The sequence below is a fragment of the Coloeus monedula genome (assembly GCF_965178545.1).
Source record: "Coloeus monedula genome assembly, chromosome: 4".
Taxonomy (NCBI): domain Eukaryota; kingdom Metazoa; phylum Chordata; class Aves; order Passeriformes; family Corvidae; genus Coloeus; species Coloeus monedula.
In genome coordinates this window covers 46,796,172-46,823,110 of record NC_138784.1, presented here as the reverse complement: position 1 = coordinate 46,823,110, position 26,939 = coordinate 46,796,172, and the positions used below count along the sequence as shown (strand labels likewise).

General features: G+C 38.4%; 2 protein-coding genes across 8 annotated transcripts in view; one reads left to right on the top strand and one right to left on the bottom strand.

The window, feature by feature from the left end:
* Positions 1–26,939, top strand: part of TMEM117 (transmembrane protein 117) — a 203,175-nt gene continuing 176,236 nt past the window's right edge. For 4 of the 7 annotated variants that reach the window (XR_014226323.1, XM_082279636.1, XM_082279637.1 and 1 more), the window contains exons 1-2: positions 318–384; positions 2,116–2,420. Coding sequence is in view for 4 of the 7 variants with exons in the window: in XM_082279636.1 (XP_082135762.1) it covers positions 335–384; positions 2,116–2,420 (355 nt within the window). In the remaining 3 variants the exon portion in view is untranslated. Of the gene's footprint in view, positions 175–317; positions 385–2,115; positions 2,421–18,775; positions 18,877–26,939 lie in introns of those variants that run through there. The other 3 variants (XM_082279632.1, XM_082279633.1, XM_082279634.1) reach the window with 3 other exon arrangements.
* Positions 21,066–26,860, bottom strand: LOC309571837 (P2Y purinoceptor 1-like; the record flags this gene model as incomplete). The annotated part of the gene is made up of 2 exons (XM_082279689.1): positions 21,066–22,087; positions 26,791–26,860. The coding sequence occupies 2 exons, from the start codon at positions 26,858–26,860 to the stop codon at positions 21,066–21,068; spliced, it is 1,092 nt and encodes a 363-aa protein (XP_082135815.1).

Sequence of the window (26,939 nt, the reverse complement as noted above, 5' to 3'; positions counted from 1 at the left end):
CCCTGCCGGCCGCGGGCAGCCGCGGGGGACAGCGGAGCGGAGCGGGGCCGCCGCCGAGAGCCGCAGCGCGGCGGGCGCCGAGCCGAGCCGCAGCAGCAGCAGCAGCAGCAGCAGCAGCAGCAGCAGCAGCAGCAGCAGCAGCAGCGCGCCCGCGGCGCCGGATCCCCCGTGGCGGTGAGTGCAGCTGGCGGCCGGGGCGGCGGCGCTGCGGGGGCCCGTGGCCCTGTGCCCGGCCGGGCGGCGGCGGCCGCAGCAGCCGCGCGGGGTGAGGTGGCCGCGGGTCCCCGGGTCTGCGCCAGCGGCAGGGGGAAATGGGTCGATTTAACAGGTTGCGATGGGCGTGTGGTCCGCGGCGCTCTTGGCACCCGCGTTTTTGGCGTTGAGGTAGGTAGGAGAAGGATTTTTGTTAGCACTTTGGCACTGCTGCTATTGCTAATATTGGCTTCTGATGCTATAAAACGCTTCCTAGGAAGCCGCGTCTTCAGCTGCGTGTCTGATAACTCTCGGGTATCCGGCAGCTGTCAAAAATATCAGGACATGTAGTTGTTTATCTCCAGCCCCATTCGGGCTTTAGGACGGTTCATGCACATAAGGCAATACCGAAACTTTTCTTAAAGGTAACAGAAAGAAAGGAGAACAAGAAATAGCTTTGGGCATCCTTACGGCTCTAAAGGCAGTTTAATCTCCCCAGAGCGGTATTTTCTTAGGCAACGACCCTTACTTTAAATCACTTTTTTTTCATAAAGTTTTTGAAGGACTGACACTTCCTTGTGCCAACTTTTTAACTCTGTAATTTGTTTTTTTTTTTCCTTTTTCATATGTAATTTGTGCATCATGGGACATTATTTCTTTCCATTATTTACTGAATGCCTTGTCTGAATCTGTCGAGAGATTCTTTTATCCCTTTAATTTAATAGGTATAGGATTCCTTGCAAATTTACAAATATAAATCGGGTTATGGAGTAAAATAATTTTGGAGGGACTAACTAAAGCGAGACATTGAAATTCATACAATTTCTAAGTTTGCAAGTCCCAAGTTAGAAGTCCAAGAAGGGATGAGTAATTGATCAGGGGTTTAGATCTTTTGCGGCGTGTTTTTTGTTTATTTGTTTTGTTTTTTGTTGCAGGGCATGTGACATTTGTAAAAATTTGTCACTGTATCTTTCAAGGATCATGCTATAATAAACAAGTAATATTACTAGACACATTTTTTTTTCTTCCTACACTCTGTGTCGCTTGAATAATTTCTGTGTTCCACAACACAAAGGCCTTGTATCTTTGTGCATACAAAGTCGTTCAAGAGGACGAAACAACTAATTGGTTGTGAATAAAAGAAAAAGAAATCAAATGGCAAACAACTAAAACGTTAACCATGCTCAGTTGCATTTTTCCATAGCAGTACTTAATAAGTAGGCAGGTTTCAAAATACGGTTTTTGTATTCATACAGAACAGTCTGTTTTCAGGGTGTCTTATTTTATGGTTTTGAAAATACGCCTAGCTATAGGTGTACTCCCTGAAATCAATGAAAAGATTTATACAGACTTGCCCAACTTGCAAGAATGAATTATAGAAACTTTTCCAACTGTTATCCTTTCATAGGAACCCAAGTTTCTGATGTTTCTGGGTTATATGCTTTTAATCTTCCAGTAGAAGACCTCATTGGACTTACAGGCTGGTTCCATCTTTCTCCTAAAAGGAGAAAGATTCCATTTAGGCTTAGCATGAACCTTTGTGAAATCTGTGTTGTATTTTTTTGTGTGGATGGAAAGGCAGTCTGGGTTTTAGGTAGCCTGCCATGTTCTTATATCCATTCTATTGTTTTCATGCCCCATTATGGAGGAGGCATGAAAGCAATAGTATATTTGAGACTGAAAATCCTGTGCTATAATATATATATATGTTTGGTTGTTGCTTTTATATTGGAATGGGGAGAATTTTCAGTTTTTCTCTACCTGGATCTAACAAATCTTTTGATTCAAACTTTCATTTCTAGTCAAGTCTAAAGTGTTAAAAATTATTGATGACAAGGTTGCAATGATTTTATTTTTTTAATGTGCTAAGCGTTGAGAATTTGGGGTATTTATAACATTTTGCATTTGTGTCTTTACATACAGGCAAAAACCAGTTCTTCAGTATCTGAGGATGGATAAAGACTTCCGCTACTACTTCCAGCACCCATGGTCTCGCTTAGTTGTGGCTTACTTAGTGATCTTCTTTAACTTCTTAATATTTGCTGAGGACCCAGTATCTCACAGCCAGACAGAAGCCAATGTTATTGTTGTTGGTAATTGTTTCTCGTTTGTAACAAATAAATACCCTGAAGGAGGAGGCTGGAGATTTTTGAAGGTGTTTCTGTGGCTCCTTGCCATTCTCACAGGACTGATAGCTGGGAAATTTCTCTTCCATCAGCGCTTGTTTGGTAAGTTAAAAGATGCATCTGCTGGCTTCCTGGTAATGGCTTTCTGACTTTTCCTTTTATCTTTCTACTCGTGGCAATTTTGTAAGCTTTGCTTTTAGTCACTTCTACTGTTTAGAGCTGTAAAGAGCTCAGTACACCAAAACTTACATCATCGTGGAAACTAATGCCGTGTCTACTTACGTGAGCATAATTCTCAATGATTTCAGTCAAAAAAGGATAAAAGTAGTGAAAGCTGACGTGTTTTAAATACTTGGGAGGTCAGTAATTTTCAATTTTTCCATGTTACAAAAATACTTCTTTGCACCTTCAGACCAGTTTCTAGGTCTTATTATGTAACTTTCTCAGCAATTTGAAGAAAAGGAATTCTTCCTTAGGGCAGCAACTCTTCCTGTCGTGTCAAAAGACACTTAAGTGGAAAAAGTCTCTTGTTAGTATTAGCAGAGCTGTGCTCAAGAGCTCCCATGTGAAAATGGGAATTCTACAGAGGCAGGACCTGTCTCTGTTTTAGTACAAGAGCAAGTCAGTAAAATGGAAAGGCAAGAAATGAAATTAAATGCTTTTGTACACAAGATATGATTAACTGAGGAACATACTGTACATGGACTAAATGAAAGTAATGAAGTGGCCCTGAATTAAATTCTGAGACTGAGAACTTAGATGTAAATATATAGAGATATATTTGTATATCTCTATATATTAATATATAAATAAATATTAATATATTTATAATTACAGATATATAGAGATATAAATATATAGAGATACAAAAATATGTGTCGTTGTCTTAACTTACATGTAGAGAATGTTGCATCTGAGGGCTCAAGGCTGTCTACGTTTTAGAGATAACTAGAAATCTTCAGTAGAAAAGATTCCTTTGTTCCTGCCATTTGCACTGCTCTTTGAAACAGCTGATTCCGGGTGTGTTGCTGCTGGTCTAGATGGACAGCCCCCATATTCTTATACTGGTAGGGCTGCAGGATGGATGGTTACTGGAATACCTCGAAGCACTTGAGCAATAGGCCATTTCCTTAGTCTGTCTCATTCTATTAAGATCAAGAGAGAGCCACGATTGTTTCAATAAATCAAATGTAAAGCTGTTGTGTCAAGGAATGAACAAGCAAAGCCACATTAAAAGACTTCTTTTAATACAGACTTCTCTTGAGGCACTTATTCTGAAAAACAGTTAAGCATCATGAAGACTACTTGGCTATTTTACCATAGTGTAATAGTAAATGTAAAATGTTCTCATAAAGAGGACATTTTACCTGGAACAAGAGCTATCACAAGAATGTTTTCCTTTCTGTCTTCCCCAACAGAGAAATGATTTTGTTAAACTGAATATGTTTAAGGAGAAAGTGGTGAAACTGATGATAAATTTAGAAAAGTAGCCGATAGTGAGAGGATTGAGAGGATAAAGGGAAGATTAGAGGGTGACTTGTTCAAATTTGAAGGACAGAACTTTTAGTTCAGAAAATGTAATGCAAGGTCCAGTGCTTGGAAGTGGCAAATAGCCAGCATTTTTTTTTTATCTGAAAGGCTAGACAATCAGTGGAACAAGTTTTTATAGGATATGACCTCATCAAGACATGAATTTTTCTTTTTGAGAACACATTTGTCTGACTACAGAGTAATTATCTTCTATCTAGGTAAGTTATGATGATAATTCCTTCTGGATTTGTGAGTGGATATCATATGTAGCTAAACATAAATTTTAAAGTGGCTTGATTCTGTCTTACTGCCAAAAAGAGAAGGTCTGTCCAGCCTTCAGTGTCTGCTGCTTTGTGCCTTTGTGCAGTTGCTCAGTGAAACAGGATAGGGAACTTACCCATATTAGCAGTACCCATCTACTATTTCTGTAATGATCACATCTCTCACCATACTGATCTTTGTGGCAGCACTAAGATGGGATCAGCATTTAGAAGAAACTAACAGGCAAGAAATTCATAACCCTGAGGGCAGTGCTGGTTTATGGATATTTGTGGTTGTGATCTGGGCAAGCAACATGGGCGTAGGTACTATCTGATTTTAGGCTAGCTGCTGCACGTTGAGTTTCATGGCAATTTGAGCCAATGTAGATCTGTCACAACCCCACCCTCCTAACACCAGCCACATCATTTTGGTGCCTCCCTTGAGCCAATGCTGCTGTCGATGTGACAGCACAGCAAGCCAGCTCAGGCAGCCAATCTTGTGGAAAACCAGTTGCTTCTGCTGTCATCCACAGCAGCTCCTTGAACTGATGTGATCACTTGAGTGCCAGTGCTGATGAAGTGGCCAAGGACTGTGCAGCCAAGACATCTGGGGGCTGTGGCAGCCGTACCTGGTGTTGGCTCGAGTGCTGTGGGACTGCACCCACACACTGTGTCAGTGGAAATGTGCTGTTGCTTGTGATACACTGTGAGCAGATGGCAGGCAGTGTGACTGAAGAGCTGACTGTATTGCTGACTGATGTGGCTGTGTAGCTGGTGTGGATAGAGATTGCTCTGATGGGAACGTGGGTTTACAGCTTCAGTTATCTCCGTGCCTCCAGAAGATTTGTACAGCCCATGCTGAAATATTTTCTGCCTGTTATTTGCTACTACTTTAATGACTTCATTGGCTAGAAACTGCTCCTTTTGTTGAGATCTTCATCGAATCTCTCCTCTGGATCTTCTGGAATCAAGCAGTTAATGAATTCACCCCTTTGTAGTTTTTAATTTCCCTAGTCTGTTTTTCTAGGTAGCTGCTATTTTGTAATTTCTTTTTCTGTGTAACTTTTTTTTTTTTTTGGTGTATGTATAATTGCTTGGGACCAGTCTGGTTTTAAATCCTTGCTTATTTATTTTGGTTTTTTTTTTCCTCTGATAAACTCTGTTTGTAGAGGAAATTGTGACTGGTTGTTTTTTATGGCCTGTAGTGTTTTTTGTGGCTTCCTGCAGTCAGGAAACCAAATAGCACCAGTCAATCTCCCCCTGTCAGATCTTGGCTCACAGTGTAGGCTGCAAATTGCAAATGAAAAGGGTTAGTCTGCACATCTCACTTTAAATGAAGAGGAAAGGAAAGGATTTTCTTTCTCTATGCCCTTTCTGCTTTTTTGTTCCTTGTCTTCTGTATTTCTTGCTGCTGAATTTGCATAGGAACTAGAAAAACAGTGTAGCTAGAACTGTGCTATAATACAGTTTGCTGTCTGTGACAGCCACTGCCTGATAGCCATGACTCTCATGGACTAAAAAATAAAAGAAATAATTTCAAGCATCTTATGTGTCTAAAAGTGGGAGGAGACAGGTGCTGGAAACCTTATTTAGGGCTCATTACACTGAGTTTACAGAGAGATAAGCGAGTAGGTAAACTATATTGATGAGAAGTAGAGATCTCGACCTCAGGACATAGTGGGATGTTTTCTGTTGATAATATTCATTGCAACCTTTGAACAGTATCATCTTCAGGGAATCCTTCAAGACACTCCTTATTACTTGAAACAAGATTAGAAAACAATTTCTTTTCTTGTTCTTCCGTCAAGAAATAGCTTACTTCATTTGATAAACATCTCCCACGATAAATATTTCCATGGAAAATAGCCCTTATCTAGTACATTCTTTGTATCTTCACGGCATGTGGTCAGAACAAGTAGAATTTTAACATTGTCTTTTGGCTGTTATCCACTGTATTATTTTGATCCATCACTAAGCATATCTCCTATTTGGTTAGGTATTGTGTTCTGCTGTGCTTTTTATTTTGCAATGGAAAGTGAAAGGTCGTAGAAGAATATTGGAAGTTTCGGGGAAATGAAAAATAAAGATACATACCCCTGGTTTGTTTTTCCTTTCTGCATGAGAGAATTACTTGAGATAAGGGAAAGTGGTAATTTCTTGATTAATTTTCTGCTTTATTGAAACCAGAGACAGCTTACAAACTGACCCATTTGATGACACTATGCATTCAAAAAATGCATTCAAATCTTGACTTAAAAGAAATTCCTAAATAAGTTTTTGCCTATTTTTCATATTGCTCTGGGGCATTGTATGGAAAATAGCACAGTGTTTAAGGTGTAGAATGTGTATGTTTTAATTGGCACCTGCTCAGCCTATACGCAGTTGCTGCTCTGCACTACTTCAGACCTAAACTGTGAGTTCAGTGGGAGGTTTTTTGGCCCCAAGTTCAGGCTGTGCATTTTGCATCAATACAGGTAAACATGATCTATCATGTAAATTTAAAATAGTCTTCAATAGACTTTTAGCAGTATGCATAAATGGGCAGTGTACTTGGAAAAACAGTATCTTAACTTTTTCAGTCCAGCATTTTTGCTTTGACTGGTCCTTATGTGTACTAATCCTTAGCTTATGCTGCATATTAGATACATCAGTTTTTAAAAACTTACTACAAAACATACGTTTCTACCTGGCCATTTTTCTGATTCTAAGTGATTATAAAGATGTATTTAAATCTGGTTAAAAGCCTGACTACAGAGACTGTATTTGTATTGTATTTGTATTTTAATCAATTGCCAATGATTGTGCCTAGATTTATGCTTGTAAGTTCCTTTCTAAATGGTGTGGATGGAAAAACTAAATACTTAATGTGTTATAAAAAATTACAGAATGCAAGATATATATAACTAAATCTGTATTTCTTAAAATGGAGGGATCATAATACAAGAAGTAAATTAGAGCTGTTCTATAAATGTTGAATTTAATGGGTCGCTCTCTTACAAATGTTCACAGTATGCAATTGTTTAAAATTAAATGATAATATGAGCTTCATAGACACTGGGATAAATGAATAAAGCACTCATTATAGGAATTGCACTGAATTGTGGGTACACACAAATGTTGCAGATTTTTTAATGGACAGTAGTGCCATGCTGGGAGCAATTTCAGGATAGATGGTTTCAAACAAAACACCCACCAAGAATATGCTGTCTGAAAACATTACTTTTTTTTGTCAAATATATTATCTGGAAGGCTCTAAAAGATCATGCAACTGTGTTAAAAGCAGACCCTTCAGTGTCTGCTTTTATGCTGAAATTTAAGGGGTGTATCAAGTGAAGGGTGAATCAACTGAATGAAGATTGCAAGAGGAAATTAGGCAGACTGGGATTTAGTCAGGATGATGGTGCGCTACTTAGGAAAAGTGGATGTTAGGCAGGATAAATTTGTACAATATTACATATATTATCAATTAGTATCCTGATATATTAGGGATCATGTTAGCGTAAAATCTGGGCAGTGGTATTGCTGCTAGTGTTGGCATATCACTTTCATAGTGGTGCTTGTGACATAGCTAATGAACCATGTGATCTGTTTTGCCAAAGAAGCTTCCCATAGATTTGTTAAGGTTTTTGCAAGCTTGTTTTTCAGCCAGATTGTTTCCCGTTCTTGTTTGATAGTAGTGATAGGAGCAGTTGTACCACCATCTGTAGAAACAAGTGATGTGTGTATGGCAATACTTGCATAAAATTCTAACCTGATTGATAGAGCATATTCTTTTCTGTTGTCATCTCTGTGTCTTACATTACAGTAAGAACTGTCACTTAATGCCCAGCAACTTTGTTCCTGCTGTTTCTTTTCCATTTATGACTTCAACCTAATAGAAAACAACTAATTGGATAGCTGGTAAAAAATACTGTCTTCAAGAGTCTGTTCGGTATTTTAATAACAATGACCAAGTTAATACTGCTGAAGGTATTCAAGGTCTACTGTGATTGCCTCACAGTCCATTCACCTCTTTAGTTCCAGTAAAATGTTGAAGCAATACAATAAAATTATTTTGGTCCTACAAAATGTGTGCCAAGGGGCCAGTCTAACAGTTTGCTAATAATAACGCACAAATGACTGTGAGCAAGCATTTCTGAGAGCCAGAATCCTCAAATAAAAAGTTAAAAAAAAAAGGCAACATAAAAAGAAAAAGCTCTCAGCCAGCCACTGAATGAGTTGCAGGCTCATCAGATTCCAGCTCTGGCAAGCTGACAGTAATTAAGATATCAGTTTAAAATAAACTTTACATCATTAATGAGAGAGACCACAACTGACCTTTCAAATATAAATGAAAAGCATGCAAGTGACCTCCTAATTTCTTCTCTTGCTCTTATTTTTAGAAGAGCCATAACATCTCACTGCTTCCTCTTTTCATACTCAATGAGAAGACTGCTGTTGTCTGCACTTAGCCTTAGTTGTGGAATCAGTCTTTGTGTAGGAAATTAGAGAGTTTAATTGGAGAGATACAGGCAGTAGCTACAAAAAGATTATTCTCTCTTTGATGAAAGCTTTGATTCTACTGGAGGTGCATATCCCACTCCCCAAGCAATAGCGTAAGAGTGCAAGAAGGGGTACGTGTGTCAGATTTTCCATAATCTGCTCTAGATAATATTTAGCATCCAGTGACTGAAAACTAAAAATAAGTTCATTGCTACTTCATATTGATGTGTCAAATCTGTGTTTTGATCTTTTTGGCATGAATTTCAGATTTTTCTTTCTGTTTGAAGCCGGGAGTGATTTTGGAATGATGCCTGCCACTTACAGGAATGATATGTCTCCATTCCCCAATTTCCAGAAATAGAAGTGAGCTTATTCTTAGTAGATGTATCCTGATGGGCATAGTGCAGGTGCAACCTACTGCAGGGGCAAATTTCATGTATCATTATCCCATACAAGGATGAGATGTAGAGGATATTAGTGTGGAACATCAGCTTGCCATGTGCCTGCTGGAGAGTCCCTAGGAGAACATGATTTCCTTGGTCATGTTGTACCCTTTTGAAGGTCCTCTTAGGCTGTCAGAGTGGCATGAAGGTCCTTCACATACAAACCAACATTTATCTCTGTGTTATTCTGCTGGGACCCCAAGCAGAATCCAGCCTGTGCACTCCCCAGCCTGTGCACCAGCCTTATAAAATTTTATTTATTTATTTGTTTGTTTGGTTGGTTGGTTTTAATTCCAGAATGGAAAAACCCCAACATTCTGGGCCTTAAAAAACTTATAATACATTCTCAGGATTTAAGAGCTATTTAGCAAATAATAAGTGTAAATAATAATAATTCTCATAGATATTTTACATATGGCAAAAATAAAAAGAATTTATAAATGTATTCACTAACCAGAATGACTTTCAAGGAGGAGGGATCAGTAATTGTTCCCTATGACACAGGCAGGGCAGAAATGCAGAGTTTCTAAATGTGATTGCTGAGACATGAGAGGCACATGCCCTGATTTCAGATGCTGGAAAACAGAATTTTCTGCTTGCTTCTTTTTCTGTTTTCATCAGAAGGGGCAGTGCCTCTTTCCCCATTGAGTAACTCATGCCAGGGGATGGCAGGAACAGCAAAAAATTTCTTGCTTTGAGGATTCTTACTCTCCATGGTGCCTTTATTTTGGAAAGGAGTCTCCCAGGAGCAGGTTGGACATCCGAGTAAAGGTAGCAGCAGAGCCTTGAATTCATCTTTCATTTGCAACACTGGGCTGTGATCTTTTGAAGTGGCCAGCTGCTTAGGGCTTTTTAGGCTCACTTATGTACATTCTAAATAGTATTTTCTGTTTCTGGGACACTGATGCAATGTCTGTCTACTATGAAGCACAGTTTCATTTAATAGTAAAGCAAAGAAGACATTAAATCTGTACAAGATTCAGGTAAAGTCAAGCATGCTAAACAAATAATGAAACAGTAATTAGGGTAGTGAGGGAGTAAAGACATGAGGCAAGATGAAGAAAAACATTTCTAGAGAGTCACAGCAGCAACAATATTTAATTTTAGCTTACTTGAGTAAAGGGCCTAAAAATTGAGAGACCACAGTTTTAATTAACAAAAACCTGCAAAAATCCTAGCTCTTTTGCTAATCTATGCTCGTAGATGTAAGTGACAAAAAATATGGACCTTAATTCACACCTGACAGTATAATATGATGGAGGTATAGAAAAGGGAGGAGGAACTGAAAACTAGTATTTTATGTGGAATGTCTGTGGAGTTCTTGACTTGGGGAATTCAGGGCTTAGCACAACATTCAATTTTGTGTCACTTTCATACAGCAAGTAAAAAACTCTTTACAAATAGTTTCCTCCATGTCTACCACTTTGCTTCATGTTATCCTTGATAGGTTCCAGATGAGATTACTCTGAAGTGGTTTGGGGCTTACATCCCATGAGTCTTGTCTCTGTGGCTGCCAAAGGTGGAGCAATTTTTATCTAAATTAGAGGTCACTTCTGTATGACTCGTCTAAATCCAGAGAGTAGAAGAGGAGTGCTACTCTTTTGGGGATGTCTACAGATTTCCACCTCTTAGGCTGCGGATAAAAAGCAAACTTCTCTTGAGACTGCGTTTCTGATTGCCTTGCTAGGGCATACAGCAGAGCAAATGCAGGCGCCGGGGGGCTCTGCAGAGGTAAGGGCTGCACTGCCTATGCAAAGAGCTGACCAAGGCAGCCTGTGTGTACCCAGAGCTTGTCAGAATGCCACTCTGGGTATCAAACTAAACCAGAACTTGGTCGAGGCTCATATAAATTTGTGTAGAAAAGATGAATTATGGATCCTTGTATTTCTAGATGCAGTTTGATATCCCAATACTGTTGGTAGTGTGGAATTGGTGTAGATCATATGCTTGTGCTTGTGTGTTTGTCTTAGTTTTGTTTGGGGTTTTTTTCGTTTTTTTGGGTGTTTTTTTTTTTTTTTTTTATGTTGGACTCTCCTGCCGTCAGACCTCAGACAAGTGTGCAAATTTTCATTAGGGATGTGTTCTGCCTTAATTTACTCCAGGAATGGGTTTGGTGGTGTTAGGTGTATGATTGGACTCAATTATCATAAAAGTCTTTTCCAACCTAAATGATTCTGTGATTCCTAACTTTACAAAATGTGTGGTTTGTTAGCTCCACAACTTCCATGCCTCACCTTCCAGGAAAACTAACTAGAGTCCTGCTCAGGTGGGATTTTGATTTATCAGAAAATCAGTGATAACAGATCTCTTATTTTCATGCTGTGATAATGGTTGTAGCAGACGAGGTCCAGCTGTTTTATAGCAGGGGTGGCTGCCGCAATTACAGCCTGTGTAAACAACTGGCTAGAACCGCAGTTAAAATTAGCTTTTAACAGCAATTCAGACAGAAATAACTATCTTTCAACAGGGCAGCACCTTCTAGTGGTCTCGAGTGAACATGGCAGCTAGCTAAACAGTTTAAAAATAAGGAAAGCTAAATATGCTAGATTATGAATAGCAATGCATATTTCTGTAGACTATTTTTATGATTAAATTGATAATTCATTTAAAAACAAAGGAAAAAAGCCTGAGTAGAGAAAGCATGTACTGAAGAAAGTGAAAACATTTTTCAATTGCAATATTTCTTGTTCCTTCCCTCCTCCCTACCAACCTACTAGTTTACTAGCTTTTTATAAAGTTACCTTGAAATAGTATTTTTGTATGTTCTACTTGCAACCTACCTACCCTTTGGCTTTCTTAGTAATGAAAATTTGTCTTCATTATACACCAGCTCCACAGGAAATTTGCCATGGAAATGTTACTTTGTTCAGTTTCGCTGATCATTAAGGTGGTTTCTCTAGCCAGAGTATTCCTAGTAAATATAGTTTTGCAATATAGTATTTGCCCTGGTTACTTTTGCAAATCACATAGTACCAAATTATTTAAAATTCAATTTTTCCTAAGTTACTACTAAATATAGTGGCTATGATGGTTTAGTCTAGTCTGTGGTCTCTTTCAGTTTGCACGTAGTAGATAATCCTTTTTGGACACGTTTATATAGTGTACATAGTACAAATGAATGATGTGCTATTTCTAGAAAGGCAAATTAAGATTAATAAACAGTGCTTGATATTATGTCATTGCAGGATATTTGTGCATTAGTGGAAGCTAACTATATGAAACGTATTTGTACGTAGATTTTCATTACATTTCTCTGAATTTTGCAATTGGGTGAAAAAATGTCAAGTACAAAACCTCAGATTTTCAGGAGATTAAAGGAAGACATAACTATTCGCTTTCTGATGCTATAAACACTATAAACATTTTCCCCAGTTTTCAAAGTAGGGAACTTGACATTTTTTTCTGAAGAAAATTTTCAACATATGGAAACTTCAGCCCAAAGCTGAAATAAGTCTTGTGAACATTTTAACCCATGAAAGCTAATTTTGTATAATTTGTTTTGGTGGTGCCATTATAAAATAGGTTTGTTGAAATAGCTAGTAATTTGGCAAGCTCCATCCCATGCTAGGAGGGCAAAGGGGTAGTAAGACAAAGTTAATGGATTTTTGGGGTTGTTCAACCGCTTCTGTAACCACAGGGACAATATTCTGCAAAATATTGCAAGTGCTACACAGTCACTTGTTAGAAGTACAACTGCCTAACCATAAGACTGGTCCAAATCTGGTAGAATAATAATCAGCCTTCCTGTGTAAGATCTGTGCAGCTTGCAGCCCACACTGGTTCTAGCATAGGACTGGATTAACTGATTGTATCCTTTTTGGTGCTCAGGCAAGTGTTGATCTGGATGCATATACAGGTGCCAGTTGAGAGGTGTATAGCTTATGAAACACCAGTTTTCACCGAGCCTGGAAAGGCTGGGGTCTACGTGCATACCCCTGTACCCCACTGTGGACTAGAGAGTGTCTTTTTTGTCACTGGAATGTGCTTCCTCTTGGTCTCGCAAAACCAATTCTCCACTTGTGTTTTGCACTGGAAACACAGACATGCTCAGTAACCCCTGGGGTCCCTGTTTGTCCCCTGTGAGGTCTAGTCACAGCTCCATAATAGACAGCAGAGTTGCAAATATTTATTGAAGACAAAAAATAAACCCCATGATTAATCTGCTTTGTTTTCTGACTCAAAATTCTTTATAAGTGTTTATTTTAAAGGGCTGTGTAGTGGATACATTGTAAGCAATTCTATTTACTATTAAAAATAAACTTGTGAGTTGGCTTCACGACAAAAGAACAAATAGTATAGAAAGAAACCCTGATTATTTTGACAAGTTGCTGCAGAGCATCATTAAACTGGTATTGAAGAACAGAGATTTCAGCACTGCCCTTCAGAGTTCAGCATCAGCATTATACAGGCTATAAATACTGCTATGTTTATTTTATCTGCTATGAAGTTTGGATTCCAAAGAATTCAAAGAAAGAAAATGTAGTTTCTGGAGGCATGACATATATGGTGATAAAACATTTAAGCTCTAAAATTAAAAAAATAGGGAGGATCATGAAATTACTTTTCTAGGTATGGCAGTTAAAAAAACCCCAGGTTTCTTAAAAATGCCAAAAATTCTAAAAGAATAAAGAGTGTGAAAATATAAGGAAATGCTTATATGCCCTTAAACCAACTTTTTTTTATTATGCCATGAGGCCATTTAAAGAGAGAATTATTTTTTCACATTAATTTTTTAACCTGGGATTGAGTCACATAGAATTAAAAAATCTACACCTCAGGAACAAATGCAGTAGCATTTTCTGTTGCTAATGCAGCGTTTTCAGTTACTTTCCCACTAAAAAAATGTTCTAAAACGTTACAGGAAATCAATATCTATTTTTATAGGTTTCCTTTTATCTGCATCAGCACAACTGTCTAAACCTGAAGTAATCACATCAGTAATAGTAAAGTCTAAAATTAAAGTTATATGGTAAATCTCTATAATGAAAATTGAGAGGTGCAGAAAAATTCAGAATTAAGCCCGCCTACACACTAATTCTGACATAGCTTTAGGTCTTCCCACATTATCTGCATTTTACAACTCTTCCAAATCAGCAGCCTGAAGTACTGCTTCTAGGTAATAGCAATGACATTAGTGTAAAGCAGAGATGTGCCTTCAGGACCCCCCATGCAGTGTTTGATATGGCAGATGGCACTGACCATCACCACCCTGCTCTTGCTTGCCTTTGGGTAATCCATTGAGAGAAGAAAATATCAGCTCTCTCCTTGCAGCAACAGAAGTCCATCCTCCTGTTCTTGTTTTGGTATTAAAAGATGAATGTGCATTCTTTTGAGCAATTCTATTCTTTTCTTCTTTGAGAAATAGCAAGCAATCTTTAAAGGCTGTGTGGCATTTCTAAAATGGCATTTCTTTCTCTAAGGAAGGCAGAGTGCTACTCATTTCACCTGTGTGCACTCACCTGCAGTCCCTAGTTCAGATCAGGCCCTTGAGACCACCAAAATCAGGTAAGACAGGCTGCACAAGAAACCCAGTTAAAAGACATCTGGCTACAGACATCAGTCTTCTGACCAGTATTGGCTGAACTGGTGGGAAACTGGAGATCCTAAGTTCCCATTGTCTTAGCACACAGTGTTCTCTGTGAGGACATCAGTTTTCTAGCTGGGGCAGTAGCTGAGACCTTGACTGTTACCTTTTGTGACATTAGGCTGCATTTTTCCTCAGACTGCAAAAGCTGAGAACTGCAGTGCTCCCTGATTAAGATTCACCTTTCCCAGCTGGAGGAAGCCCTATCTATGCTGAGTCATGTGAAGTGGAAGGGACAGAGCTGGTAAGTGCCAAGTTGGGAGAAGTCCTGAAAGGAGAACTTGGGAGGGCTGTAGATTTGATAGGTCCCTGCATGAGGGCAGCACATCCCATCATCTCTTGGTTGCAGGCTCCAGGCAGAGCACAGGAGACTTGGTTGCTCAGAGCCTTGGATGTTCCTTTAAAGCAGGAGCAGAGAAGCTACATTTCTTTACAAGGCAGGTAGTGGATTTAGCCATATCACCTGCCTCTGCTGTGGCCAGCTGTAGAATCAGTCTAGGCATATTTTTTCTCCTGCCCAAAGAGATTTGACTTCCACAGATGAAAGCAATGTACAATGGTGAAGTATTTTAATAGCATTGTGGTATTGTTGGTACAGTTTTTTGCCAAGTGAGATGATTCTGAAGCATGGCAAAGAAAAACTTTGATATCAGAATACATTCATTTATGCATATTGAAGTGAAAACCAAACTTTTAGGAACATCTGAACATTATTATTTTAAAAAGTAAGCTCCTGCCTTAATAAGTAAAAATTTCAGTAATTTCTCTGTGAGATGAAAGTATTATAAAGACAAATAGTAAGTACAAAGATTGCTTTCTTTAGCAACTTTGGGAAATTTGTAGCAAAATTTGTCTTCAACTTAGAGACTTTTGGTTTAACAATTTTTGCTTACAAAACAATGCTGAATTTACAATAGTAAATGAGAAGGTTGTTTCTCTGACAACAGCTGAGCACATACATAAAAGGTCAAATCTTTCAGGCCATGGTTTATCTTGTGTTCATTGAATATATTATGAAGGTATTAGAATATCCAGTTATGGTACACAAAAGCTACCTAGACCTTGCAGTCAGTTTTGTGGCCTAATACATTATTACAATATACAATAATGTGTTCAAACTCATAATAGTTAGGCATTTAACTGGATACCATGTCCTCAGATTTAATCCAAACAAAGATCTGTGAGAAACCAATATTGCAACATACTTTTCATAGTAGAAGATAGTTGGCTCTTGGCTGTTTAGTTTATTGTTCACTTATTGTAGCAAAATGGAATAAACATTTAATTTTATTTGTTTATGTCATTCTATCTGGGTAATATTATAATAAAACATTTTAGGAACATTTTATTTCAAAGTAAAGATGTGACCAAGTAAATATGAGCAGATGTCCTGTGCCTTTTAACCATTACTTTGCAGAAAATCTTTGATTTCAATCAGGACAGCATTAGCATTAGATCAGTCTAGTTGAGCAAAAATGCTTTTAAAAAGTGTGTTTAATTGATCATATAACCATTTATGATCAGGAAAACAAATGTCTACTAGAATCCTTGTCAGCTACTAGAGTGTATTCCCAGCTGAGTATCATGAGAAATGGGAATAGCTGAAGGTAAGAGATGGAAGGATTTTTCAAGAGTTTTGTGTCCTGAAGATGGTTTTTTAAAGATTATGCAGTGCTTTTAGACTCATCTCAGGACAAAGGCATGTTGTGTGAGATTTCCAGGCTGGGAGAACAGACAACAGAGGCACCATGGCACAGATGTGTTTTGTAGCAATGCCCTCATCTGTTTTTTCCCCTCTGTTCTTCATTATTCAAGATCAGTTGAGACTAATCTTTTTAGAAGCATGAGGTTGTTTCTTCTCTTTTCTTTCCCCTTTTTCTCTTATGTGTATGAGCATCTTGGGACCTCTGTTATAGATGGCTTTATTGATAGGTAATTAATGAGCTTTATAGAACTGCGTGGACATAGACAATGCAGGCAAGCAGACATGGAGGCAAGGATTTGCGTATGTAACACAGTTTATTTCATATTTTTTTGTAAGTGGGACACAAAAAGGAGCAATGCAGAAAAATGGATTGTATTAGCATCTCAGAATCCAAAGTTTGTCCCTGTTCTGCCGGTGAGCCCAGAACAGTGAACTGAGGAGCTTAGGATACGCACATTACTCAGTCTCACAAAAATGAACTGGAGGAGTCTCCAGCTTGCTCCTCCTTGTTCCCAACAAAGTGGTTGCTGGGGTCCTGCTGCCCCTGTCTCTTGCTCATATGTTTGCAGGGGGCAGGGAGGATCAAAGGATGTACAACAGAAATCAGATAAAGTCACGATAAAGCCATAGAATCATTTAGTTTGGGAAAGACTTGGGAAAGATTGAGTTCAACCAGCACTGCCAAGTCCACCATAAGATCGTGTCCTTGAGTGCCACATCTACATGTCTTTTAAATATCTTTGGAATGATGACTCAGCTGTTTCCCTGGGCAGCCTGTTCCAATGCTCAGCAACATTTTGGTGAATAAATTTTTCCTAATATGCAATCCAAACCTTGCCTGGTGCGACTTGGGGCTATTTCCTTTTGTCCTGTCACTTGTTACCTGGGAGAAGAGGCTGACCCTCTTTGCTACAACCTCTTGTCAGGGAATCGTAGAGAGTGATAAGGTCTCCCCTGAACCTCCTTTTCTCCAGGCTAAACACCCCTAGCTCCCTCAGCTGCTCCTTGTAAGACGTGCTCCAGACCTTTCACCAATTTTGTTGCCCTTCTCTGGACAAGCTCCAACACCTCAATGCCCTTGTTGTAGTGAGGGGCCCAGAACTGGACACAGGATTTAAGGCATGGCTTCAGCAGTGCTAAGTAGAGGGGCAGTCACTGCCCTGGTCCTGCTGGCCACACCATTGCTGATACAGGCCAGGTGCCATTGGCCTTCTTTGCCACCTGGGCATACACTGGCTCATGTTCAGCTGCTGTCAACCAGCACGCTCAGGTTCTTTTCCTGTGAGCAGCTTTCCATCCACTCTTCCCTCAGCTTGTAGCACTGCCTGGGGTTGTTGTGACCCAAGTGCCAGACCAAACCCTTTGCCTTGTTGAGTCTGATACGACTGGCCTTGCCCATCGATCCAGCCTGTTCAGATCCTTCTGCAGGACCTTCTTACCCTCCAGCAGATCAACACTCCCACCCATCTTGATATCATCTGCAAACTGACTGAAAGTGCACTTGATCCCTTCCTCCAGATCGTCAGTGAAGACATTAAACAGGACTGGCCCCAATACTGAGTCCTGGGGAGCCCCACTGGTGACCAGCTGCCAACTGGATGTAACTCTGTTCACCACTGCTCTGGGTCTGGCGATGCAGCCAGATTTTTACCCAGCAAACTGGGCACCAGTCCGAGTCATTACAGACAATTTCTCCGGGCTAATACTATGGGAAACTGTGAAAGGCTTTACAAAAGTCCATGGAGACAACATCCACGGCATTTCCCTCATCCACCAAACAGGTGACCCTGTCACAGAAGGAAACTGGGTTAGATATATAGTATTTCATTGTAATTTTTACCTTCTGAGTTAGCTGAGGTCTGGATTAACTCTTACAGAAACAGATCCCTGCCTGTTGGCTTCCCCAGTCCTTCCCTGGTCACTAGCGCAGAGCAGTAAGTGCTCCTTGATACTCTTCCAGGCCCGTGGTGACAGTTGCTGGCATATCTCCATCCTGTGTGCCCTGGACCACACAGCTCTTTGGTAGGGTGATGCTGACAGAAGAGGAAAAAGCATCTCATTTTGCATTTTTCTATTTGTGTGCACTGCACAGTTCAGTCACACTGAAAATATGTCATCCTTACTTAGTTAAATGCGTTTTATGTTCTAATTACCTGACCGGAGTGAAAGTTCTACCTAATCTTGTTTTGGGTTTTTTGTCAGACTCATGTTGATTTTAAAGCATTTCCTTACTGTTGCCTTAATTTTTCTTGGTACACTGTGAAATACAGGCAGAGAAATGCTAGACTTTTCTTGACAATTTCTGCAATATGCATTTGTGCTGGTAGCAAAAGCCATTGCATGTGAATTGTGAAAGGGTTTTTTGTGAAGCTCTGTAATGATTGTATGTCATCAGCTCACTGGAGGCTTTCAATCCAAATTTTAATCAAATTTTTAAATTTTATTCTTTCCAGCTCTGGGTACTTTTGAGCAGTCTTCATTCATACGTTTTGTAAGGCAGCACTTGCAAGAGGAAAGAAATCCAATTTTTTTCCAAATTCAAGAAGTGAGTTTGGTAATGCTTTTTACAATTTCTTCGGACTTGAGTGTTTCTTTCTTCTTTAACAGCTTATCTTTCTAATGACACTTGCTTATTATGTAGTAGTAACATTAACTTCTATATAGTAGAGATTACCCAGTGAGAATAAAATTAGCTGTTTGAACTGAAAATCAACTCTTTTTGTATTAAAAATCTCAAGAAAATTAGACAAGTTTCTGGTCTAAGCTACTGTTGTCTCTCCTGAAAAAGCTCGCACATTAGAAACTGAGTAAAAACTGAGAATTCCTGCTTCCCAGATTATTTGTGCCTTTAAAGGTAGATTGAAAAGTGAAAGTGGCAGGTGTTTGATTTTGGTAATACCTTACAGTTTACAAGCCTGGGTGCAATCTGGTGGGAGCAATAAACTCATTTAGCTCAGAGCTTCACGCTAATCTCTCCTTTTCTGTCCCCTTCCTGCTGAGATCACCTTTGTTAGCAAATGCATTGCCTTTGTTTCTGTATCAGTCTGAGGTGTACATGTATACGTGTAGTTAATTGCCCATGCGTGCCCATTCATGAGTTAAAAAGCTCTCTTTTTACGCAGAGAAGCCAATGCAATGTTAATAATTTCCTCATGTTTCCAATAGACAATTAAATTTAAAAAAAAAAGAATATTTTTCTTTTAAAGTAAGAAAAACGGAAGTATTAAGAAACATCAAAGGAAAGAAGCAGTACTTAGAATGAGGTGAGTACACATAGGCATGCAATTTTTCTGTGGGATTCTGTGAGTGTACTAGTACATCCCAACACTTGTGAAGTGTTTCAGATTATCAGGACCAGTTTCTTTTCTTGTCACAGTTACAGACAATTAAAAAAAAAGTAGTTCTAAAAAAAAAGTAGTTCTAAATTTTATACATATATATTTAGTCAATGCAATTGAAACATAGAACAAGAGAGATTCAATAACCCGTGTAGAATAGAATAATTTAGAATAATACATGCAAGGAGAAAATTATATGAAAACTGTGGAAATTAAAGAATCAAGACACTGTACGAAGTATAATAAAATCTACTTCATCATCAGTAACTTCTGAAAGTAAAGTTAATGTGCTCACTGGTACATGGGCTTTCATCATTAACAAGGTAATGTGTGGAACTTGGCAAGAAAACAAGTCAGCAGGTGGCTGATTATTGGAACACGATTTTTTTGCCCATACAATGTGATGAAAGAACACATATTTAATGACTCTTGAAGGTGGATGTTCTGATGACTGTTGTGCTGGTTGAATGATTAAAATTCATTATAGTCTAATTATCTTGGACTGTCCTGAAACTGTGATTTTTTCCAAACCAAAGCAACAGAAGCACTTCTGTGTAGTGGCATCTCTTACCCTTCTGGAGCTAAACCACCTTTTTATTTCAGAGCTTTTCCAGTGCACACTTCTCTCTGTTGAGTTCAGAGTTCATGGCAGAACACGGGCTTCCCTGAAGCAGAACACTATTTACAAGCAGCTGTAGTTGCCCGGATCTGGGGGAACCCCTGCTGCCTGGGAGAAGGCTTAGCAAAGCTCTCTAATCCATGCTTGTTTATTTCATGAGCAGATTCACTGTGGCTCTGACTATCCTCAGGGACTTTTATCTTACTATTTATTTTTTGTTTGTTTGTTTTTGGAAATGTGCTGCACTTTCCTGGGTTAATGAGGTTCCACTGCCAGTGGAACTCTAGTGCAAGCAGCATTAAAATGAAGTACTTGTAGAAAGCCTCTCTGCAAATGCTCAAGCAGCCCAGCTGTAAGCATTATGACAGTTATTAATTGCACAGTCACAACTGCAGCAGCACTTACAAACAGATGAAGAAATAATTAGCAGAAACTATAAGAAGGCTCCTCAACACTGCCTGCTCTTAATCTCACTGTATTTTTCTCACCCAGAATTAAAGGAGCTACTCAGATCTTTTCATCATTTTTTGTTCCATGTTGTATGTACATACAGATAGAAGTATTATTTCACAATAAATTAGGGTATGACAACAATATTTAAAATGCCAATTCAGTACAGCTAGGAGCTGCTAGTGTTTCTTTTAATGTTAAGTTTTACTCTGCATTTCTGTGTATTCTTGCTTATTCAAGAGATATCTGTAGAATACAAGAGGCCGAATACTAAATAGGTCTGATGACAAAAAGGCAAATGAGCAGTTGGAGATACAAGTCTTTTTAGACTGGTGTTTAAGTTGTTGTTCTCAGGTTCAGAGGGATGTCCCTTACCCTTCCTGTCAGACAACAGCAGTACTGGCATTTGGGATGACATTTCATACTTTTAATTCTTTGACAGAATGTCTTATTTGCTATTGTAAAAATGATTGGGTCAAGGCAACTATTGATGCTGCAGATGATCTCTGTGACTTTGTAAATGGCACTTAGTGTGCTTATATTCTCACAGGGTGGTTGACAAGTAATTCTGTAAATTAGTATCACCATCATCATAACATGGTAAGGTGTGAAAGAAACAGCAAATACAATCATAGTAGCTGAAATCAGTAACAGAGGCCTAACAAGTCTGTTCCTTCTTTGCTGACGTTTACTGAGCTGTAGTAAGGCTTTGAGAGTCAACACATAGCATGTAAAGATGACTGAGGCTGGAAGGAGAAATCTCAATACAATTTTGGAGACCATGAACGGCACTGCAAATTGGAATGGTTCTTCAGTGCTATCCAGGTAATGAATGATGTCATGCTGTCTTCTAGCTGCAACTGTGTAGTAAATCTCAGGCATCGATGCAATCACTATGAAGATCCATACCCCGATGGTACAAAACACGGCCTTTTCTTTGTCCCACCATGTTAATGAAGTGATGGGATGAACAGCACCTATGTATCTGTCAAAGCTGATGAGTGTCAGGAAATACACACTTCCATAGATATTAATACTAAAAAATAGTCCTATGATCTGATAAAACACTTGGCTGAAATAGACAGCTAACTTCTGGATGTTGTAATATACTGAAAAAGGTGCCATGAGAGTCCAAGTAAAGTCACACAGTGCCAAATTAAAGAGGAATATGGTATTGGTAGTCCATGTCTTCATGCAGTAAACATAATGTCGTAGTGCGAGTATATTGCCTAGAAATCCTGTTAATAAAGTGAAAAGGCAAACCAGAATCAGCAAATAACAGTACCACTCTGGCTTAGGATTTCTGTTGCAACTGAAAATAATGCATGTACCATTCATCATCTGTCCATGGAGTATGCCTGAAGGGAAAAGAGAGAACAACAGCCTTTAGAATAAAAATTGAGTTGGATGCATTGAATTTAAAATTCAAAAATTATAAGTTAAAGTCAGTGCATTTGAACTGGCAAAAGAATTCAGAACATAGTATAATGTACAACCTCTCTCCTCTATCTGAGAAAAATGTAAAGTCTAAGTAGGTAACACAGCTTACTATACACAAGCCGATCTTCATGAACCTACATGAAATGCTTTATATACTTTCCTCTCTGCTATTTACTGTAGTGTACGATGGATGAGAGAAAAAAAAACATGCACTGTGAAGTGCAAACAGTGTCCCTTGGCCACTAATGTGTCTGTATCTCTCTTTGGAAAAAGCAGAGGAGGTGACAGAAGGACAGTAATTTCCCATGCTCATTCCATCATTGCTTTGATTGCCTTGAGTATCCATATGGGGCCTAGGGGCAAGTTTAATGTGGGCAGCTGTGCAGTGAGCTGTGACTGAGATCAAGAAAACAGCATCAAAAAAAATGAGGATGAAATTCGCTTTTAGTGAAGGCCATAGAAACTTTTCCATCTATAGTGCTAGACAAAGTGCTTTTTTTGGATCTTTTTATTTGATTTTCTTCTGTAAATATTCGTCCCAGGATTAAAAGATTTTGCTTATGGTAGGGTTAGAGAATATTCTTTTTGTCTAACTCTTTGTGGCCTACTTTGTATCAATTCCCATTATGGAATGTGTGGAATACAGATCTGCAATGTATTTTTCAAAGCAAGTTTTTAATGCTTGTAAAGCCTTATGCTTAATTCCAATGATTTTTTTACTCCTGATAAAACCAAAGGCTGGTCTATTCTGTCAGAATGCACTGTCACCCACTGCAGTTTGTTATGTTTCTAGAAAGTTTCCAAATAATGTAGTAGATACCAAACAGTGAGGTCTGTCCAAGGAGAAGCTTTGTATGAAAATCATCCAAATAGCCATTTATAGATTGGAGTCCACTACAGTGCTTACTAGGATGACAGAATAAAATTTTCATTAGTACAGGCCACACTTGAATGGAAGAAAGGACCTTTACAGAATGTTACTGATTCATTGAAAATTTTGAAGCATCTTCAACCATTAAGTTGGTAATAGTGGGGTTTTTTTCTAACTTAATGTTTTACTTTCATGTCAAGCTTAATACAATAAGACTTTTCCAAAGGTACGTTCACATACACAGGTCAAAATATAACAAAGAGGAGCTGCAGTGAAGACCTGCTAAATAAAGACTGCGTTATTGTGCTTAGCAAATTTATAGTCCACTCAGTTCCCTGACAAAAAGCTGGTTTAGACTGTACTCAACAAAATTAGGAATGAAAGTGGTTTCTCTAGAAGCTCAGCAACAAAGGCAGTCAAATGACTTTCCAGGAAATGAATGTAGATAGAAAACCATCTGTTCTACTGACTGTATTTCACAGGTGGGGAGTGTTTGTTCTATAAATGTATTTTTTAAAATGTTGAAGTACTGGACTTTAACCTAGGGTAACTATACTTTCCCTTCTCCTTAGCCTTTGTGAATATAAAAGATTACACAAACCGTGTAATGTTTTTCTTCTGCTGAACTTTATAAGATATCCCTGTGAATTCTTAAAAATGTGAAACATTAAGTAACATTTTCTCATGATATGTTCAATTAAAAGTAATTTGAATATGTATAGGAAATCCATATTTTCCTAAAATCCTCTTGGCTAGAGTTTGTGTGTTCTTGGACTTGAATGGTATTTCCTACCTCTCTGCCTTCCTTTTCAGTACTTAACAAACGAAGGCACCAGACACTTGATTCCAAGTTGTGCTGACAGTATAAATAAATCAGACTAGCTACAAACAGTATGGCCATAGCTGCATGAGGGAATTGTAATGCCAGGTTCCTGATCTCATTAAGTTTCTGGACAAGGGCTATAGGTAGGTCTAAATGGAGGGAGGCAAACAGCTGTGCCACCTGCTCTGCTTTGCTCTGAGTTGGCCAGATAAAGTCTGGATGTGTAGCCTTATAACTCTGTTAGGGCAGACACAGACTTGAATTAAACGAAATCCACTATCTCCTTCATCACCTTCAGTTTACTGGGCTGCACTCGGGGCTGAGGTGTGTGAAGTTAGTTACATAGCTGGAGGGGATGGAGCTGCCCAGCTGTGTAAGGTCCATTTGGAGCTCAGAGAGTCATTAGAAATTATGTCTGTTTGTGTAGGCATTTCCCACATGTCTACCCTGGGATTCCTATTTGAATTTTCTAAAATATTTTTGCTGTCTCCTGTTAATTCTTTGTATTGTAGTAGAGCTTAGAGACCATAAATAAGACTAGGTTCTTGAAGCAGTGTGCTTTGCAATTGAAGTGAGCGACTTACAGGGTGGACACAGGGGAACAGGTGCAGAAATAAAAAGAACCTTTCCCGAGGTAACTTAATAAGCAAGGGGACAACACAAGGGGTTTGACCCCCAGCTTGGTGCTATTCCAGGATCTCCTGGTCTTCCATCAGAAAAATTTAAAGCCTTATACAATCAAGGATGCAGTCTGACTGCATGCAGGAAGACAGGCAGCGTGCCCTTCTCTATGCTGAGGCCATTGGAGCTACCCTAATGTTCAGAGAATATGTGCTGTAATAATTTTCAGAAGTGACATTTTTTTTTATCTCAGACAATAGCAAGTTTTCTGTCTACTGTCTTAGCACCAACAGAATAACTCGAGCTGCAGGATATGACTAGGTTGTCTTCACAGTTCAAATCCAAAATTTTGCATCTGTATTTTAAGAAAACTTTCTTTTTCTGAGCATTAAAGTATTCACTGCTAAGTCCATGTATTCTTAAGCAAAGCCTGCCAACACACATATGCATATCGTAGTGGGGCAGAATGAGCAACAGCACCATGGCATTTTATTGTGCATGACTAAAATCAGACTTGCCAAGCTTTGACAAAAGTAGAACCGGTTTTCAAGGTTAAAAATACTTCCCATTTATTGAGGTTAATTTTTCACTTGAATGGTTTCAGCCACTAATGGAGATGACTTTGAACACTAAGTGGGCAGAAAGAGCAATCCCTCGATAGGGCACCCAGAATTAAGGGAACACATCTGATTCAGTGAAGACCTGGGTATTAGAATATTACAAATATGCCCAGGAAAGGGTTGAACTCATATTTAACTCATACTCATCACTCCCAGTATAAGACAAGAAAGCATGCTAAATGCATGGGTAAGAATTTAATGTTTCTCCTGTTTCTGCTTCTGCAGTTTAATGACTGCAACCATCTTTTGGGCTGTGGATCTAAAGATACTAGAAAAGCTTTCGTTTTTAAAAAAAGTTACCTGTTTGACTCTGTTTTTTGTATCTGCCTATTGAGTTGTCTCTTCTCTTGGACTGGAAGAAAAATACTGGTTGGGTTCTGCCTGGTTTGTTGCAGGACCCTAAACCCTGAAATCTCTACTACCCTGTGTCCCATAGTACTGTTGATGTGCTTTCTCTCTGTGTTGGAGCAGATAAAAAGACCTGTTTCCAGTAAAAAATTACACTTTGAGGAAATTTCTGCTGGAGCTAGGAAACATTATGATAGGAGAATCTTGATTTTTGTACCTAGTTAATTCACAGTTTATCACTGGTTGTCATTCATATGGCATTTAACTTGTATTTGTAAAGGTCCATTAGGCTTAGCACATTTATTTGGGGTTTTTTAAGTATATAATTGTGTATGTGTAAATATATCCTAATAACCGTGTTCTTCTCTGTCATACCTGCAGGCGTTTATTTCACATTTTTAACAAGGTCATAATAAGCATAATTTTCCTGAAGTAAAAAAAAACAAAAAAAGAAAGTTAAGATGAATTAAAAGTTTATTTTGTGTAATATTATTCCTTATCTACTCTCTTTGCCCCTTGCTACTTTTTGTTTGCTATTCTTTATAATAAAAGACCTAATTTTACATGAAATGTTCTATTTTTCTGGAATTTCTCTGAGAATTTTGTTTGGCTGTTTGCAATTGTATTTTAATCTAGTACAAGTCTATTCCAGTTACCAGATAGGTTTTCCAAATTTCTGACCATTCACACCCCATAATACTTCTGTTATGTGTGCTTTCCAAGTGTAACCTTTTAGCTTGTTTTATAAAAAAAGCATTATACTGAGTCCTAGGTTTTGTTATAAAAATAATAAGCAGTATTTGCAATTTTTACTTTAACAACTTACGTGTTAGGTAGTCATCTGCTGCAACCCATTTTTATTTCAACTGAACTGATATGAAAGGATATATAAAACAATGTGAGCATTAGGTGGATCATTTAACAAATTTTAGTTCAACTGCATTTAACATGTTATACATACTGGTATGGTGGGAACAGTAAGTAATATCTGCAATATTTGTATGCAGTTAGGTAAGAAGATTGTGCCAATATCCAATTCCTTTCTTTTTTATATATCAGTATTGTGATTAAAGTGCTATTTATTTCATTAAAAAATTATGTTGATCAGCCCTGCTTGAGAGTTAATGAAGTCCTATATGGCAAACATAAGCTAGAGTAGAAGGAAAGTTGAAGTGGAAAAATTTGCTTACTGAAGACAGTATTTATGAAGAAGTTCTTTTAAAAATATGATATTTATACATATTAGTAGGTATTAGTCATTGGGTAATAAATAAATAGGAAAAAACATTGCCTTGGCAAGTACAGGTGCAATGAATATTTATTAAATCTTTCTCTTACCTGTTTTAGAAAGGTTGGAGTTATCTGTTTTACAGAAGTCTAGATTCCAGGCTGTGTTTTTTCTCTCCATTAATCTGGACTTCCTGAAATCACAACTCTATTTTGCGAGTACTGTTTATAATCCAAGGTCTCAGTAATATTCCATATGC